Source organism: Lissotriton vulgaris, chromosome 8 (genome assembly GCF_964263255.1).
Source record: "Lissotriton vulgaris chromosome 8, aLisVul1.2, whole genome shotgun sequence".
Lineage (NCBI taxonomy): Eukaryota > Metazoa > Chordata > Amphibia > Caudata > Salamandridae > Lissotriton > Lissotriton vulgaris.
This window is the reverse complement of record NC_141696.1, coordinates 1309627482-1309647694: the sequence shown is the minus strand read 5'-3', so window position 1 is coordinate 1309647694 and position 20213 is coordinate 1309627482. Positions and strand designations below refer to the sequence as shown.

General features: G+C 44.3%; 1 protein-coding gene across 1 annotated transcript in view; it reads right to left on the bottom strand.

Moving 5' to 3' along the window:
* CWF19L2 (CWF19 like cell cycle control factor 2) overlaps positions 1 to 20213 on the bottom strand; it is a 1214198-nt gene that overhangs the window by 259828 nt on the left and 934157 nt on the right. Inside the window, exon 14 of the mRNA XM_086935247.1 lies at positions 7339 to 7455. Within this exon, the coding sequence (XP_086791373.1) occupies positions 7339 to 7455 (117 nt within the window). The remainder of the gene's footprint in view (positions 1 to 7338; positions 7456 to 20213) is intronic.

The window sequence follows — 20213 nt, the reverse complement described above, 5'->3', positions numbered from 1 at the left end:
TCCTCTGTGCGCCCGCCCCTCACAAGTAAGGGGGGGAGTTCTGGTATTAGGGATCTGACACCGGTTACGACCTTGCCGTTGGCCCGTAATGTTAGGATGTACAATTTAATTTTGAGTATATGCATTTGCAGGATGTTTTAGAATCGGCTAGGAGAACCTTTGTATTAGAGATGTGTTAAGGTTAGCCAATAAACATCGTAATGTGTAAATGAAATTGTACATGATATGAAACTGTTATTTTAATGTTTTAATTTTGTTTCATATTTTAATAAATACGGCCGGGAGGATAACTCCCTCCCGCCTTCCAAAAAGTCAAGAACTGTGTCCGTCTTCCCATCCTTGGGGATTGTGTTGGGAGGGGGTGACGGGTATCCCGGCCATATGGAAAGGGGCGACCACACGGTCCCCCCGAACGTATGGTAGGGTGCCCTGACCCCCCCGGGAAACCATTTTGGGCGGGAGGCGTGTCTCGGCTGGTATGCCCGAAGCGGCGTAGCCGGGGCGCGCCTTTTCCCGCCCAAGAGGGGTTGTCCTAGACACCTACACCGTTGGCCACGCCCTGTAGGCGGATCGGAGGAGGGTACACGCCCTCCCGAGGAAGAATAAAAGAGCAACAATCTAAGGAAGCATCCTCTTGTTCCTGTGCTTGGAAGCTGCACCTCCTCGTTGCACGTGAGCCCGAGACGGAACAAGGAGCCAATTTTGACCCACCCACCAGCCCCTTATGGCAACGATTAGTATTGCAATAAAGTCGATTAACGGTGATATTATCTCTTTTACAGGTTGTTTTAATAAAGTCTGGATTGTCTTTTTTGAGGATAATAAAATGGTTACTATTTAGCATGTTCTTAGGCGAAGTATCACAGCCTAGTTGAGTGATGTGTTATTTGTGTAGATAAAGGTTTTATTGTGTAATGTCCAGTCTAACTGTTTATTCCGTCCTCATTAGGGTCAAAATGTCGTATTTATTTTGGTCGGGCGGTAAGGTCATGATCGGTGAGCAGTAATTGGAAGATCCCTAGAGGTGGGGCGCCACCCATTATGGATGGGAGCGCCCGGGGGGAGGCGGCCATTGGCCCCTCACACGGGGAGCCGGTACCCCTCTAAGGATGGGGCCGCCGAAAGGGAAGGCTTTCATAGGCCCCTCCCAGGGGAGGAGGGGCTACAGGCCCCTCCTGGGAATTTCCCGGGGCCAGGACATCCGCGACGGCGGATGTGGTAAGCAGTGTGGGGTGGGAGGGGGGTCTACGCTACCTTCTAGACACCTCACACGAGTCCTCGGACGACCACTAAGATGGCGTTGAGTAAATATGGGGCCCCCGTTAAGACAAGGGAAATTGGAAGTTGGCACAGAGGTACAGTCCTCTCTGCGCCCGCCCCTCACAAGTAAGGGGGGGAGTTCTGGTATTAGGGATCTGACACCGGTTACGACCTTGCCGTTGGCCCGTAATGTTAGGATGTACAATTTAATTTTGAGTATATGCATTTGCAGGATGTTTTAGAATCGGCTAGGAGAACCTTTGTATTAGACATGTGTTAAGGTTAGCCAATAAACATCGTAATGTGTAAATGAAATTGTACATGATATGAAACTGTTATTTTAATGTTTTAATTTTGTTTCATATTTTAATAAATACGGCCGGGAGGGTAACTCCCTCCCGCCTTCCAAAAAGTCAAGAACTGTGTCCGTCTTCCCATCCTTGGGGATTGTGTTGGGAGGGGGTGACGGGTATCCCGGCCATATGAAGATATACCCTGGGCTAGCCTCTGACATGATCGCTGAACTCCCAGTCATCACTAGGCGTACACTGACAAAATATCTAATAAGCAACACCTTCTTCCAAAATTCTGGGGAAACAAACTCCTAGTAAGCAACCTTGATGTAACCCCCACCACCCTGGAGGTCCACAGATGTGATACTAACTATAGCGTGCTATCCAACAAAACCCTTTCATTAAGAGGTAATACACCTCAGCAGTAGGACTCCCATAGCAAACATATCAACACCACTCCAAGATGGCCGTGACAGTTCCCACTGCAAGACTTAATACTAGATATACTCCATCAACAGTGTGTTAGCACCCACAACCAAATTGAACAGGCATCTCTACTTGTCAAACAGTTAAATAAACAAATGCCCGTGTTTGATTTAATACAATTACATTATTTGGTCCTAGTTGGCATAATAGTCTATTACATGAATAAATAGCACTAATTCCCGAACTTGGGCATAATTATATTATTCATAATTTGGTTTAACAATACGCCAGCTTCCATAAATTGTATACTACGCCTTACTGAACAGAGCCCTTGAGCGTTAGAATACATTTAGTTCACTACCACTAACCACTACAATATGGCCGCTAATATCACTAACCAATCGGGTTTGTGATCCCTTTTCCCTTAAAAACGAAAGCAACTCCTCCCACGGCCTCCACCCGGTTCCAGCGGCGATGGGTAGGTGCTTGTCATGCAGCTCAGGAAATCACCAACTAAGTGGCAGTTACCCTAACAATGTGCCCTAAGCACAAGATAGTCACGCGCCATAATGTTTTAATGTGCACGCCAAGCAAACTGTATCCAGTCGGCATTTAATACTAACGCTGCACTGAACCGAAACATAATGCCATAGATATCGGTAGGCGTGTGCGGGCGGAACATTTACCGCTCTCCGAAACACTTCCGGAGTGCCGGTGAGATGCCCTGCAGGTCGCGCTTCTGAGGACTCTTTAACCTGGCACAACACTCCGAATCGGACATAAACGGGATTCCAAAATTCCGGCCTGAGACCATGCACGTATCAGGCACTCTATTTACCTGAGCCCAAACATAATGCCATAGTTATTGTTAGGCGTGTGCGGGCGGGACATTTACCGCGCTCCGAAACGTCACAGGGGTGCCGGTAAGATGCCCTGCACTTCGCGCTTCTGAAGACTCTATAACCAGGCACACAACTCAATAAAGCTTAACGCACTCCGAATCGGAAAGGAACGGTATTCTAAAATTCCGGCCTGAGACCATGCACTTAGTACTCTACCAAAATCTACAATCAGGCACTCTATTTACCTGGGAAACGGTCTGTGTCTGACTTGTTAGTCCACACTCGACCGCGCTAAATATCAGGAGCCAGATTCAATCTATCTACTCATAAAGAGCTGACCCCACCTACCCCTTGGGAACTTAAGCCATAAATATTACTTAGAGGACTTAGACCACACCCTGTAAAGTTTCATAGCCCTCTAGACACACTTATTTTAGGGGATTTATATTCCAAACCCCAAACCAAGCCATCATGACTGACATTCCTTGATTAATCACTACACTACCATTAAACAGTAATTGCGTGATAGTCTATGTATATATTTGTAGGACATCAACATTAGATTGCTACTACCATTCAGTCTATGTTTTTCTGTACATACCATTGAGATCTCTTCCTCTATATAGCATTGTGGTAGAAGATCTCCCTGAAGCTTTACCCGCTGGACACTGTCGTTGTCTGATTGTTTTTAACTTTAGGTGAGTTGTGAATAACTGCGTGCAATGAAGACCAATTGGGTTTTCACTTTTAAATGCAAGGTCTTTTCCTTCACATGTCACTCCCACTGAAATCCCACGTTTGAAAGTGCTTGACACACTTGTGTAACAATGCTATGACACGCATGACTCACATCGGCATGCGGAACACACAAGTATTACAGTCAATGATGCAACGTTTTACAAATTGTTTGTGATATGCTCTCCCCTTTTCCTCCAACAGGTATTAACAATCACAACCTGAAGAAGGGTAATATAATATTGTTCTTCCCTTCACCCACTAGTGTGGTAGCCATACGAGCTTACATACACCATACTCCGTGGTAACAGTGTAGACAGTTACATAAATTTCTAGATACTTGCTAACTAGTCCCCCTGGTCCTGAAGAATCGCTCAACAAAATTTAGAGTAGCGAGAAACATGTTGACCGGACTGCAATAAATTCCAGATGAGAGCTGGAAACATCACTTTCCACTACTCTCCTCTAGGAAATCATTTTTAACTGAAGCAGTGGCCCTTCTGAATAAAGCATTTCCGGTATCATTAGCTTTATTTTAATTTACAAAATCACGTCTACCCTAAATTCTGGCCCCATACCCGCACTTCATCCATACGACAGTTGGAAAAAGATCTCCGCTAAAGAGCCCCTCTATGAGGTGTTGCCCGTTGGGTATTGCACCGCCGACCCAACGAGGAGCAGGCCCAAATGGTGAAGAATGACACCTGAAAGGGTGTGTGAGGGCATTAAATCCAACAAAATGGATTCCCAGGGTGACCATCAGGCTACCCTGTTCTAATCCACTTGCATTGTAGACTGTATCTTTATTTCTCTCTTTCATGAGGAACAACACGACAAACTTTGTATATACGTATAATTTGGGCACGTCGTGTGTGGACCTTCTGCTCCGGTGAGAGCAGTAACCGCCCCCCACTCCTTCCTTTTGATACCAATGATAATCATGTTACCAACAGTAGGTAAATTGGCATGGGTGTGGGGAGGGAGGAAGCCAATGGATCTTTGACCTCCATAGTCAACATTTGCAATGTTAAGGTCACTCTTTCCAACATTGTTTTAAATCACTAGTACGAACTGCAGAATCCCTTACTCCTGAGGATAATTCAGTCTACAGCTTGACTGGTAAGGATGGTGGACTGAGAAAACAAAACAGCAAAACTAAACATGTGTTTGGTTTTACTCCTATTCACTCCCATGGAGAGAGTGTTCCTGCACGTCCCCAGTTCTGCTTGTCTTGACTAGACTGTCTATCCTTTGCTTTCATGCACTGTTTGAAAAGATTAAGCCAGTGAGGAGAAGAACATTTAGAATGGAATCAACCATTACAAAGCCTACGAAGCCAGCATGCAGTTTGAATGTTTCCACATGGAAAGTACTCTAGAGGTTCAGTAATGGAATTTGTCGTCATATATGGGCTGCATTCTGCTGCAGGTCTTGACTGGGTATGGCAAGTGTCAGTTTCCCTTCACCTAGACTTTGGTATCCTCACCAAACCATTTGGTATTACAGGCTGTGTGTGGCAGATGTATGGGTTTCTGGATTTGCTTGTATCCGTAACTTAGTGGGTTGTCTGCTTGTCTTGCACAACCATGGGTCTGGCTTCTGGAGAATTGCCATGTGTTAGACAATTAAGGAGAGTGAATCATCTGGGCAAACTAAGTAGAATTTAGACGCATAAAAAGAGCCATGAAAATGCACTCACCTGAGAGTACAGTATCTAACAAAGGTTTTACAACCTGTTGGATAATTCGCAAAAGATATGTGCAGTATTAAAGGGAAGGAATTCCTAAGGGCTATTCTAGCCCAAGTTGGAGCAGTGATAAGTTTAGGAACCAACAAGACACAGGTCTAACAAGCTCTACTTTTAGCTCTCGTAGGCTTGAGTAAACATATTGGATTATTCTTCACGAAGAAATTAATATTTTGTTTCAATTAGTACTGTGATTGCCAAGGTAAAGATCTGTGTGGCCCCAAAAGCTAGAAACCAAAAATGAATTTTAGCCCAAAAAAAGCATCACCACGGCAAGATTTCATTTTTTTAAATTGTATTTTTCTTCTGGAATCCATTAATGTGTATAGGTCTCAATGAACTAACCATCTTCAAACAAGTATATCTCAATTCTATCTTAATAATTATTTTAACTTGTTGAATCAAATAGTTTTTTTATTGATTAGTTAAACATTAAAAATGGAACTTGTGTTCACTTGGTTCTACTGAGCAGCCAGGCCTCCAGAGTTTCCTACATTAAGTGCCTCGCTTCACCTTATGGAGTGGGCCTGGGTGCCCCTGATCTCTGCTTCTACTGCTGGGCAGCACATATGGTACCAATTAATGACTGGCTGTTCGGAGATTGCCAAGACTCTTGTTGGTGCCTTGAACTACATACACTCAAGAGATGGGCTGTTCATAAATAACTCTATGGGAGGAAGCACCCTTCATCCCTACAGTAGATCTCCAAAATCCCTTTCCTGTGGTGGAGGGGGGCACTTACACACATTCAATGACAGAGAGATACAGACGGTGTAGAATCCTCTGCGGGTAGGGATGTGGCTAGAATGGGTAACATCACTGGAGGGCTTCTGGGGGTGAGATTGGATATGGATTCCCATGCTCAGTGACTGGTTTCCTTTGACCATCTTAAAGAATACAACTTTCATAACTCGTAACTTCGCAAAGTCCAACATGCCCTTGGTACATACAAAGAGTTGCTTACGGAGGTCCTTGGTGCTAACCCCATGGAAAGAAAGATGACAATGGGGTCTTGGGTAGACAGATAATTTTCCGCTTATACTGGTTCCTCCTCCTCAATGCCCAAGGACCACTAATAAAGCTCAGAGAGAGCTGTACTACTGATCTGGGGGAACTCTGCGATGAAGACTGGCGGGATGTGAAGATGGCTTAGGGTATGCTGGCCATATCCTCTAATATCCAACTCATTAAATTTTCATATTTTCACAGTGCATAATATAGCCCAGAAAGGCTCTGAAAGATGGGTAGCGCAAGCTCACCTAGATTTACACAATGGTGCAACCACGTAGAGTCCTTCTGTCATGTTTGATCTTGCCTGTTATGAAAACCTATAGGGCCTCACACATATGCTGCATGTGGAGGCAGAGTTAGACCCCCAAGGTGCTACTTCTGGGGATAACGAATGGCTGGATGGATACTACATACTACCGATTCTTTGCAGATATTTGGTATCTTGTGGCTAAATGGGACATCACTCAGCACTGGAGGTCACAAATCTTTCCGCGATTGTCTGCCTGGCGGAAAGATATGAACTTCTGATGTAATGCCGAAAAGGACATAAATAAGTAGAGAGGCTGTGCCAAAAAGCATGCAAAAAACTGAGGGTTGTGGACTTCGTAGGGCAGGTACATTGTTCATTCCTCAACGCTATCCTGCTCATTTTGACTAAGGGGACAACACCTACCAACTGCTTGGGTGAAAGAGGATCCATGGCTCAATGACACTACCATGTTCATGTCTGCTACCTGAATGCATGTAACCTGGTACTGTTGGTATATGGCCAAGTAATAAAATCAACAAAAAGAGTTATATGGTCAAAATGGATATACGTTTAGCTTTACATTAAGGAATTGTTATTCCAAAAAAACGTGGTTTTAAAGCCCCATCAAATAGCCAGGGGTTGTGACTCTCGCATTACAAGGTACATCAATTCAACACAACACACATCATCAATACCAAAAAGCCCACAGCTTAAAGTACTTTCTTTGAATTAACTCAGATATGTTAAACAATGAAAGCTTTTATGTGAACACACCTGGATTTCTTCCCATATGTCCTCATCCAACAAGGTAGCAGAATGGTAGTGTTGAAGAGGGGCAATTAGACAATGTCCGTCAGTTAGAGAAAGATAGTTAGGCAGGCACATATACACCTAAAGAAGAAAGGAGTACACACATGAATCAATATTGTGAAACAACCCTTATAACATAACCTTATAAGAAAGAAAATACTCTTCAGTGCTTTCAGGCCATAGAGACTGTTCTGTTACTGATGTGTGGATCGAAATCTTAGAGGCGGAGATACAAACCACCAAGTTAGTTCGAATCTTGGTGCCTTGTGCTGGTTATTGCACAGTGGGATGCAGGAGACACATCAACTGTGAAATCCATTTTTGAAGTAAAGTTCTAGGAAGAACGTAAATTGATATTAGCTGTGTAAGAACCAGCACAAGGCACCAAGATTCAAACTGACTTGGTGGTTTGTATCTCCGCCTCTAAGATCTACCCTGTAAGACCTCAACCCTCAAGGTGGTCTCTCTTCAGAATACAATGCGTGGTAAGTTTATGCACTACCGCTCTCTCTCTCATGGTTACATTTTACCACTGGAGACTTCAGTGATACTGCTACAGATATTGAATCCATATCTACTTTCAAACGCTCACCCCGCCGTGGGAGTGTTGCACAAGTTACTTACCTTCGGTAACAATATATCTATAAAAAACAGTAGTTAGTATTAGATTCCTTACCTTAGAATATCCCTAGGCGTCAGACTGGATCCGGAAACTTTTGCGTAGCAGTACCCTTGCGCGTCGGTAGGCGTCGTCTGCGGCTCAGCGTCCGTCGTCGGCGTCTTTGGCACCGGGATGACGTCGCCGGAATACTTAGACGCCGCCCTCGCGCGCTGACGTCAGTTCTTATACACAGCTTTTCCGCACCAGAAACGCAGAGCCGTGATAAAAACCAACACTGGTGCCATGAAACTAGGGCCCTAAAAGGGGATGACCTTAACCCTAGATATCTGTTCGCAGAACGGGGAGGATGGGTGGGGCGGTAAGGAATCTAATAATAACTACCCTCGTGCGCTGATGTCAGTTCTTTTTTCCGCGCCACCAAGCGCCGATCCGGAAAAAGTTGTACCCATAGTCAATTTTTGACTATCTTTTTCGATCCTTTTTGATCGCCTTTCGAACTCTCTCGACTCCGCTGGTGCCGGTAGGGATGCCCGGGTTCAAACCCTGCGCCGATTGTTGCCGAATGGTGTCGGTAACCGACCCCCATCGCCTTCACTGTCTGGGCCCCGACCACGACGACAAGTCCTGCTCCGAATGCTGGGCCCTGATGTCCAAAGCTAGACGGGAGCGGTCCCGCAAGCGACTCGAGCGCCAGCAGTCAACCCCGCGTCGCTCAAAGTCCCGGTCCGGAAGGTAGTTGAGGGACCGGTCGCAGGGCCATAGTCACCACAGTTCCGGGAGTCGTCATCAGTCTTCGGGCTCGAAGTACTCAGGTAAGAGGCACAAGAAGTCGAAGAGGTGACAGTGCTCTTCTGACTCCCCCCGACGATCGCGCGACGCGGCCCGGGGTTCGGGCGACACCGCCCGCGCGAAAATCCAGGTTTTTAGTTGTCTCCTGAAAGAGCTCTCTAAATCCAGGAGTCTAAGTTCTTTAGGCATGGTATTCCAGGCTTTAGAGGCCAGAACAGTGAGAGTTTTCCCCCCTTGGTTTTGTAGTGGAATTTGAGGATGGTGTTTAAGTTACAACCTACTGATCTCAAAACTCTGGTAGGATTGTAACGGGTGTATCTTCTTGAGAGATACCTTGGGCCGATGTTGCTGAGAGCTCGGAAGGTGGTCAGAAGGATTTTAAACAGGATCCTTTTATGAAGGGGCAGCCAGTCCTAAGGGCTGTGGAGGATTTTCTAGGTAATTTTAGTACCAGTCTTGCAGCAGCGTGTTGCACGCTCTGCAGTTTTTATAACGTGAGCTTTTTTACCCCTGCCATGAGACCGTTGCAATAATCAAGACGGGAGAGTATGAGGGCCACTGCCACCACCTTTCTCGATTCAGTGGGGAGGAAATCAAAACATTTGTTTAGAGATTTTATAATGCTAAAGCAACTTACCGCAACGTTTCTTACATGATGGTCAAAGGACAATGAGGAATCAAAAAGGACACCCAGATTTCTGGCTAGTTCCACCGAACTAGGCGGCGCGGTGGTACCCTCTGGCCACCATACTTGGGCTGAAATTGACATTTTTACCCATGGGCATTATATCCGTCTTGGTAGCGTTACATTTCAGGTGGTTATTTTCCATCCACAAAAATACATCCGTCAGGCAGTTCTTAAAGGTCTGTTCAGCATTTGTGGAGTTCTTATCTAAGGATACAATCAATTGAGTATCATCGGCGTACAAGGTTACTAGTATCCCATATGATTTAATTAAAGTGATGAGGTGCACCATGTAAATATTAAATAGCAACGGACTCAAGATAGAGCCTTGCAGAACTCCAGATGTGACCTTTTTTCGTTCTAGAGGAAGGGTCCCAATGAAATGGTTAGTGTTCTCTCAGATAAAGAGCTTATCCAGTCGAGGGCAACCTCTGTAATGCCTTTTTCTCTCAGCCGACCAATCAGTATTTTATGGGAAATGGTATTGAACGCCGCCGATAGATCTAATAATATCAAGACGGCGTTTCAGCTTTCAGCTCCCCAACAACAGTACCTTGTAGGATTGGTGATGAAATACGGGTTTGTCTTTAAAAAAAAAAGCAGGAAGGACCCCCCTTATACAGCATGATATAAAGACTATGGGTGGAAGGGCGATCAGGCTACTTCCTTATCTGATACGGGAGGCTAGGAGGAGAGTGGTGGCAGCAGAAATGGAGGACATGTTGAGGGTGGTTATCATTGAATCGTCCCATAGTGTTTGGTGTTCCCCCGGTGGTCCTGATCCCAAAGCCCAATTGGTCTATTAGGTTTTGCATTGACTTTAGACAGTTGAATGGAATATCTAAGTTTGACACTACCTGATGTCTAAGATTGTTGAGATGACTGAGAACCTAGGCACCGCAAGGTACCCAACAACCCTTGGGTTGACAAATGTTTACTGGCTGATCCCACGTACCCTAAATGCAAGAGAAAAGACCGCCTCTTCCACCCCTTCCGGTTTATACCAGTTTAGGTTCCTGCCCTTCGGCTGGCATGGGGCTCCAGTCACATTCCAAGGATTGATGGACTTGATATTACGGCCACCCCAATGCTTTGCCGCAGCTTATCTAGATGACACTGTCATCTAAATTCAGACTAGGGAACAACACATTCACCACCTGGATGCAGTGCTTGAAACCCTGAGAAATGCTTGTTTGATGGCCAATCCCGAAAAGAATGCCCTTGCAACCAACTCAGTCTGATATCTGGGTTATCACATACAGGAAGGCAAGATCAGACCCCAAGTGAATAAAGTTAGGGACATCAAGGACCTACTTTGGTCCACTGATAAGAAAGGGATTAGTTCATTCCTAGGTCTGGTGGGATTCTACCGCCACTTTATTCCATGCTTTTCTGAGGTGACAGCACCCCTGACAGGTTGGCTGGCAAAAAACCATCCATCTCGACGACTAGTCACCCAGACATCAGCAGAGTTTTGAAAAGCTTAAGGACATACTGTGTGGGGAGCCTATGGTGGTGTAACCCAACTTCTTGCTGCAATTTGTCCTGCAGACAAACGCCTCCGATAGAGGACTGGGTGCAATTCTCTCTCAGTCAGATCAGATAGGTCAGCAACATTCTGTGGCCTTTCTCAGCAGGAAACTGTTGCCACAGGAATCCCACTCCCCTACCATTGAGAAAGTGTGTTTGGCAATTAAGTGGGCCATAGAGGACTTCCAATACTATCTGCTGGGTCAGTCATTGCCCTACTGACTGACGATGCACCCTTGGTCTGGCTGGTGAGACACAAGGACTCCAGCTCTTGTGTACTGCGTTGGTTTGTAGCACTTCAACCCTTTCTTTCCAGGTCCAGCATCTGCCAGGGAGGCTGCGGACAACAGGGACTTTCTATCTCGCTCGGCTTTAACTTCATGGCCCGATCGGCCAAGTCTGGATGAGAGGTATTGAGACAGTCCTTATATGCTGACTGCTGGTGGAGACCCCGGCAGCACTGTGAAGTCAACGACTAGCATTCTAGTCATCCGTGATCCACCCCTTTTGCCGCTGGGATGGCCTCTTAGGGAAGGCATTGAGACGGTTGAGTGTTGCGAGGTCAGAGAGATGCCAACCGCATCTACATGGCGTGAAGGCTGTGGGTTGGAAAACAGGAAGGAGAGGGATGCAGAGGTTTAGAAGAAAGAAGAAGCGGAGGTCGAGACCAGCATTAAAGGAACCGTGGGGTCACCTTCATGGTCAGAAAGCTGGGAGGACGACTATCTATGCCTCAACACGATATCAAGCACCCGGGGCAAGCCGTGGCGGACGAGGTGGCCGTGAATGTCAAAGAGTCAGGGCTTCAGGCACGTGGCCTAGAAGGGTGCACACAACATGGGCTTTTGGTTTGCGGCCCACACTTACTTGGAGGGGATATAGTTCCCCCAGCATGAGAAACACCACAGAAGAGGGGATTCCCAGCGATCAGGGTTTTGTTTAGTACTTTACACTAAGAATATTGCATGTACACTTATAACAGCACTTATGGGTGGTTCTTTTCCTTCCCTTGCATACTGGCAGGAGATCCCAAGGACCTTATAGCGGTACACGGACAGCAGTATAAATCGCACAGAGGTGAGAAGTGGTGACACGCTCTGTGGTCATGATATGACCAATACTAATGGCCTCAAACTTATATTTCCTCTGAGGGAAAACAGAGGAAAAGACTCCAGACGAAAACACTGTGAAACAGAAGAACTAGACCAATAAGTAGAGTCCTTAGCTACCTACCTTGTATGGCTCAGACTTTCAGGAATAACCACAGCTACTTGGTGTGGGCTCGCGTCTCGAGTCCTGTAACAGGCCTGCCTCCCTTTTCATTTTTACATCTCTTAGGCTGCAGACTGATGGTGCACCTGCTGTGAGAGTGCCACCAGAGATGGTGAACTTGTGTGCAAGATAAGCAGGGTGCTGGTAGTTTTGTATGTAAATACGCAAGTATGCCTTTATTTTAGTTCTTGATATAGTGATCAAATCCATGGGCTCGTGGAGAGAGAGCACTTTACAACATGGTACTGCGAGACACAAATTGGAACACAGAAGTTTACACTGACAGTAGGAATACCTGACTAGCAATCCAAGTGACAGACATTCAGCAAGACATTTAACACTGATGTATGTAGATTCTGTGAGATCTTTAGCTTGAAGTCAAAACCGTGTCAAACTGAATACGGAGGAGCCATTTCAACAGCTCGCTGCTGAAGTGGCTCTGCTGTAGTCAGCATGATGTGGTTTATACCACAAGAGAAAGACCTCAAGTAAACATAAGGTCTTTCTCTGGTCTCACCACTAATTTCACAGTTCTGACACTTGGGATTTTATAGGGGTTTGTTGCAGTGCAAATTTATACATGTGCAAGTGCAGTGGACTATCATTATGATGCTGCAGAGCAATGCGTAGTATGTATTTTACAACACAATACATTGTGGCACGTGCAGCACGACACTTTCATCATTTAATCTGCTTAACCCGGTGCGAAGTCTGGCAAATGGAGGCAGCAGTCTGAGCACTGAAACTGTAGTGTTAGTCTTGTAGTTGTATTGTTATGGTTGTAGTCCTGAACTTGCAATGCTGTCGCCCAAGGGGTTGTAGTGCTGTTGTGTGGTAGTAGCAATGTATGTAATGGTTTAGTTTCCTGCTTTTGTTGCAGTTTTTTAATGTAGTTAATGTCTTAGCTGCAGTGTTGGAACTGCACTGATGTGTGTAGTGGTGATTGCTGCATACAGAAGCATGTTGTGTGTTTTCTATATGCATGCCCCCATTGCAATCCTTAGTGTTACAGTAAATGTTGCGGGAGCACATAAGCATGTAGCACAGACAGTGAGTTTGACATTGGTGACAGCCCTATACAATATATACAGTTATACATCGTTAATAGCATTTTGGTCCGAGCAGGCCAGTAATAAAGTATGTTTTTTTTTCATTAGATGACCAGTTACACTCATTTAGTAAACACTGTGTGGAGTAGGTTCAGTTCCACCTGTAATGCAGAGCAGCGCATGACAGACGAACCACCTCACCCTACACATCCAAGGAAGCGTTTCAAAAACAGCACCGCCTGCTGATGACCCCTGAACACCTGTGGATGCTTCTGGTTTTATGTGAAAATTACATTTTACAATACTTTTTCTTTTATTTCATGGTTTAGGTCTTATAATCGTAAGCAGAACGCCAGTCCTCATCAGGAGCATGCACGCCGGTGTGCTGTGCCCCATACTGATAATGCCAGTAGTGCAGCGTTTCATCAGCACAGCAATTTCATGCTAACCCGACTCACTCCCAGGCTTTAATCTGTGAAATAATCAAACCCTTTTCTCCTGAAAAGAAGTTCTACCTTTCTCCGGATGCGCAGTTAGACCGCAGATCAATGACAAAGCAATCACGACCAAATGAGGTTTCCAATAGATTTTGAAAACAGTACTGAAATAGGAAACTATGGAACGATTTCGTCAATTTTAAAAACAGCAAGAAACCAGGAAAAAAAAGTTAAGCAACCGAGTGGCACAACGCCCTTGGACTATTTCTTTTTCGCTTATAAAACACAGTTTGAAAGCTAAACTATTCATTGTTGTGCTAGCATTTCTGCTGAACAAAATATATTTTAACATGTCTGCGACGGTAATGCTACTATATTCCATTTGTGCTCTCACTGGTTGCTGTACAGTGAACTATCAGGCCCTGCCACACGACCATACTTGTAAGACTCTAGTGTTATCAATACCTTCGGCTCTGGTCAGACACAGTCAAAATTGTCTCAGCATTATTTTTTTTTAGCAGAATCATCTTTACTTATAGTCTCTATACATGCTTTAGAATGTTCATGCGTTTTGGCAATGGTCAACACTTCATGAAGAGAGGATTGTCTTTCTGCCTCAGACTGTCTCTAGCTTTATCAATGGAGCAGCCTAACATAAATTGGTCCCTTAAACGTTCATCTAGAAACGCTGCAAAATTGTATGTGGCAGCAAGTTTACGTAACTCCGTGATATATTGTTCCACAGATTCATCCTGCCACTGCATCCTTCTGCCAAAATGGTACCTCTCCAAGACCGTACTTATTTTTGGGAGATAATGTAGGTCTAATTTTTTTACAGCAATTTCAAATTCGTTTAGGTTTGCAACATCGGTATCAGAGAGGTCAGGAAGATGCTCAAAGACTTCCTGTCCCTCTGATCCTAAACAGCACATTAACAAAGAAGTATTCCTTTCAGCACTGAGGGAAGTGCCACAGACTCTTGCATAGTGTGTGAACACTTTCTTCCATTTTAACCATGGAAGAGCTGGATGCTCGGGAGCTCACAAGAAAAAAGGGGGTGCTGGCACATTCTGCATAGTGTAATAAATAAAGCTACAAATTTGATGGAAAAGATACTGAATAGTTACAGATAAAAGAAAACAACATTAAATTATAGTCGCAAACAGCATTAAGTAATAGTAAATACCTCCTATACACACTTTCATACAGACATTCTCATTGCTGCTGTGTGTGTCAGCGGTGCAGTCTGACTGGCTGGCACATTAGATTTGTCAAGATGAGTCTCCCAGTGCTTTTAAGCAGTTAAATGAAGCGGTGCGTGTCTGTGAGTATCCTTGAAGAAGACACACTGTGAAATAAATGAAAGCTGTGTGTATCCGCGAGGATCCATGAATAAGAGACACACAAAATAGTAAACTAAAGTGGTGTGTGTCCCCGAGAAGACTTGAACACGCAGTATGTCAAAGTGCGTTTTCCCATAGAATCAAATATGAGCCCAATCCAAGATTGCGCCGACGACGTGAGGACGCACGCAGGGTTGCGTGGTCATGACTGGAAGGCGTCACAAACAGTTCCCTCGGAAATGCTCTCAGTGAAGTAGGAGGGACGGCACCGTTGCACAACAAACTAATCTTAGGTAGGAGGACGTCACAGCAATATTGCGCTGGATGGTACTCATTGGAGAGAGTGTGCGCGATCTATTGAAGTTAAAAGATGCAGTCGATCCTCGAGCTAGTTCACGAGAGTGTGTCGACTTTAAAAAATGTAAGTAACAGTCTCACCACGGTAACAGACAGTCCAATCCAACCAAGTGCAATCGCTAGAATCCAACACAGCATGCAAGTAATCAAGGAGGTTAAAAAATGTCAATAACTGAGAATGAGAGATGTGGGACTGAAGAATCTCTCAAGTATAGCGACTATCACAGTCGAGAAACGAAGAGCAGTCAAAGCCAAGTAGGAAGTGTACCTAGCAATGTCAATCATCAAAAATGAAGAGAAGCAAATAATCTCAAAGGTACAGATGGAAGTAGAAGAGGTGAGACTCTTCAAATTAGAAACACACTGCAGACATAGTAAGAAAGTCACAAGGTGGAGAGGGAATAGCACTCCCGTGAGGGTATTAAACATGTACCTCACCAGATTAGAAGCAAGTCCCAAGGCTCCAAAGTTGAAATGAAGAAAGCAGTGCTAGATCTTGTCTTAAAATGTAGAAGTGTTGAGGTCTCTGTTAGGATAGTCCCTTTAGTTCTCCTCGTCGCCAAATGTAGGATCAATCTTGATATAAATCCAAGTAGACCGGGTTGGTGAAGATTATGTCTTTATTAAGTACCTAGTGACAGAGACCCCATCCAACTCCTAGGGCAGGAAACTGTCTAATGACCAGAAGCACAGCCCACCATAGTAACAAGAGGATTCTACATTCTACATGAAGTCAAAGGATAACATTAGCATGCTTTACATGAAAATAAGACATTACAGTGTTCGAGCGAAAAACTGAGGCGTTGGGGTGGGGGAAAGCAACAAAATATTTCCGATGCGGAACAGCAATGAAAAAGCTGGGTTGGGTGAAAGAATTAGGAGAGTAGGATAAAGTGTGGCAGGGATATGAGGTGGGAGAAGCAGTACAGCGAGAGAACAAGAAAACATGGAATGGTGAAAGCAAAGCAGTTCCCTGAATATTAGCAGTAGAAGGACACAAAATATCTAATCAACAGAAGTACAAGGGCAACCTCCCTTATATTCTCCTAGAATGCAATCAGCAATAAAAATAGCAGGGAGAAAGAAGACGCTGTAGGGCAAAATCAGAAGTAAGGTAGGGCGGTGAAACAACAGCCACCCTGTACCTTCAAAAATGCATACACAAGGGCAGACCCGCCATAAGGCAAATGAACATGGCTTATTTGAAACTAAGGCCAAAACAGGTATACCAAGGCTTCTAACAACAATTAGCTATTGACATTCTAAATGACAATGCCTTTTATTTATCCATTTTGATAATTAACACAAATTAAAGGCTTTGTTATTTACAATGCCAATAACAAACTCTTGTAAAAGCAAGACCTATTTCATTTGGAAGAAGCGGCCGCCATTTTCCCGGGCTGCATGGAAAGTGAAAGCACGAATGGCACGCTGAATGTTGCAGGAAAGCATGTCGTACCTGCAGTAGGATAAACTAATTCAAGAAAATGCTAACAGACTAAATAAGACATATTGTGTAACAACAGAAGTAAAAGGGCCAGTCCTCATGGAAGGTTACAAATAAAGACAAGGCGGCACTAAGGAGGGAATAAGAAGCCTATTAACGAATCCAAAGGCTGCATTTTGACAATGACACAAGCAGATGAAAAATACAGGCGGAGAGTGGGTGAACCTTCAACTTCATACTTGAATACAGCATGCCTCACAGAGCAGCGCATGCACTGCCCAGGCTCGACCTAAAAACACACTGCTGAGCAAGCAAAAGCATAACCCACAAATGAGATCAAAGGATCATATAGAGGGTATCAAAATGCGCAGTTCTTTTGGGAAAAAGTTTTTTACTATGATGCACCAAGGGGCAACCATTCGCACTCTATGCATGCTTGAATGAATATCACCAAAATGAGGATGCCCTACTTAAAGGCACAGCTCAGACACCTGTGCTGGGTCTCTCCCGACTCATCAAGAAAAGGAGGCATATTACATGTATTAACCCTTAATAAGAAGCTATCAAACATTTCGGGTGGGGAATAATAACAGACTGAGAAGCAGAAAACCACGTGTCACTGTAGTCCAAACAGCTACAACTGGAAAATTCTGTTCCAACTATTACCTCCAAGGTGGAAGTGTGAGAAGCTGCGAACAGGTGGTTGCAATCAAACTCCTGCTCAAATAGAATTTCTCTTAAGGAACCCTAAGAGGATCCGAATATAGCACAACCAAGAACCCTGCAGAAAAGGCAACAATACCACCAAAGAGACCCACTGAAAACACCAGTATATACTGTGGTGATTAGCCATCACAGGGATAATTTACTAAATACTTCAATAATATGTCAGAATAATTTATGTATTTAGAAATACACACTTAATCAATGCTTTGGGATGAAACAAAGTGGAGAAGTAGTTGTACAAATGTACGAGTATTTAATTACAAAACTGCAGGATTAAATAAAAAACTAAACAAATGATCAAGGGGTACATTTTCTTCAAAGCAACATAAGCTTGACATATACGATAGAACAACATATTTATTAATCCAGGTAAAAAAAATATTGACACATGTGTGATGATCCACCCTTGTTATGAAGTAGTCCATCGGATAAAAATGTTGGTTATGGGAGGTATTTTTGGAGTAATTTAGTTAAAACAAGAAGTAAAATAACCTTCAGCGTTTCAACTTCTGTCATAATGAACAAATGAGACAATCCACAGGACTGCATTGTATAGGGTATAGATGACTGAGCCCTAAATATTCAGGAGCATTAGGAGACAGGGGTTCGATTGGTTAGACGCAAGTATCGATTTACCTTAGGCGGTAAAATGCTCTATTTAATTTCAATCGATAGTTCCTTTATTGTACAGGACTGGATGACGCACTGAAGAAAATATTTACCTTAAATTCTGCCACTGGCAAAGACAAACCCAGGACCTCTGCTGACTTAGATAATACTGCGTTAAAAGAGAGGAAATCCTCGAAAGGAACAATCAGTGATGGGCTCAGAAGTCACAAATGGAATTAGGGATCTAGAGACTCGAAAGAGTGCCTCCCAGAGTCTGAATAGGAGTGGAGGACGTATTCCTCACTACTGACTCTCTGGATACGGAAATCTTTAACTGAAATCTGAGCCAGTCCCAGAGGAGACCTGAGACCGGTCTTGCCCTTAGATTCATCTGTCCAAACACGGTTCGACCCCATTCAGTTCCACAGGCCGAGTTGCAGATGTACACAACGTTTGGATCAGCACGAGTGTCAAAATAAACTGCAAGGTCTTCAGCAGCAAAACAGATACTGCCGAAGTCAGAAGAGCATTAGTGATATTAGCGGGGTCAACTGGTGCTGGGGTAGAGTCCACAGGGGGATACACTATTGAAGATCCGCGGGTACCTTGTGGCCTGAAGGTGGATGAAACATGGTCAGCAACATTTGGGATCAGCGCCAAGGGCTGGGAAAGCTGAAAGCAGATTGGGTAGTACTGGACATGGAGCCGGATTGGTCCCGGGCATAGGCATCGGGCTCATGTTCAACAAAACCGCACACAGTTCTGAGGACAATGTTGAAGGTGGGGAATACACCTGTCCATCTGAAGACCTGTCATGCACTGAAACGACAGTGAGCTAAAGAAGAGTACTATGTTCGATATATCCTGAACTTGGAGCAAGAAGACTTCCTCAGGGATAAAGTCACCAATTTATGACTATCCCGGGAATGGGGCCTGACAAGGTGCGGACACCACATCTCATTACAGACTAAAAAGAAGATGTCTCTTGGTCCTGGATAGATGCTCATGGCAAGAAGCCACAACCGAAGTTGGCCTGGATTAATGCCCAGCTCCAGGTACCATTTGTGGTGACATACCTGACCATGTCATTTAGAAGCTTATTTCTCAAAGTATAGTGCAAGGTCTGCAACCTCCGCTGCAACAATATTAATTTAATATAACAAAGAATTTCCCCTCCAGGACTAAAATCTAAATGCCACAAAGTTCCTGGCAGTGGGGGAGGAAAGCAGTATGTTGGATCGGTTTGCGAAGACTGGGTGGTAAGAGTGGAGGATGCAGGAATAGACTATCTTTGCCTTTTTGAAGTGTCTAGAAAAAATGAGCAGATAGTTATTTGGTGTCTAATGGATGACAAGAAGTTCAAGTTTATAGATTTGAGGTGAAAGATGAAGAAAATAATTTGTTTATCAACAAAGTAGGTGATTTCTAAGAAAAAACTAAAGGACACAGAAAGACCACTGAGGACAACTCCCGTCGCAGTGTAAATTAAAGAGTATGAGGAGCACCAGAAGACAGAGAATGAGGAATTTAAGTTGTTAAATGAGATGCAGACTAACTCTGGGTTAATAATCCTTATGGAGGAGGGAAAGGGTTATAAATATGGTGGGATGTTAAAGGATGCTGAATGACACAAACAGTTAATCATGAAAATTATGGGGTGAGGGGACTCTGGTGGGGTGACTTGAAAAAAATCGATGTTTTTTGTGGAGTAAGTCTTTGGGGGGTGGAGTGCATGGAAAATAGACTGCAGAGCACCGAATAGGTTGCAGTACCTCTGCATGCCAATAGGTACCATTGATTGGCTCTGTGTCAACTCTGTCCACGTCTGAAGTAACGGTGTGGTACCTTCAAAAGCTCCAACCCAGCACACTGACATCAGTTTCTTTTGTGATTTTAACACACCAAAACCGAGGAGCCACGTTAAAAACCAATCTACCAGTGTTGACCAGAGTGCAGAATCTATCTGGATTTTT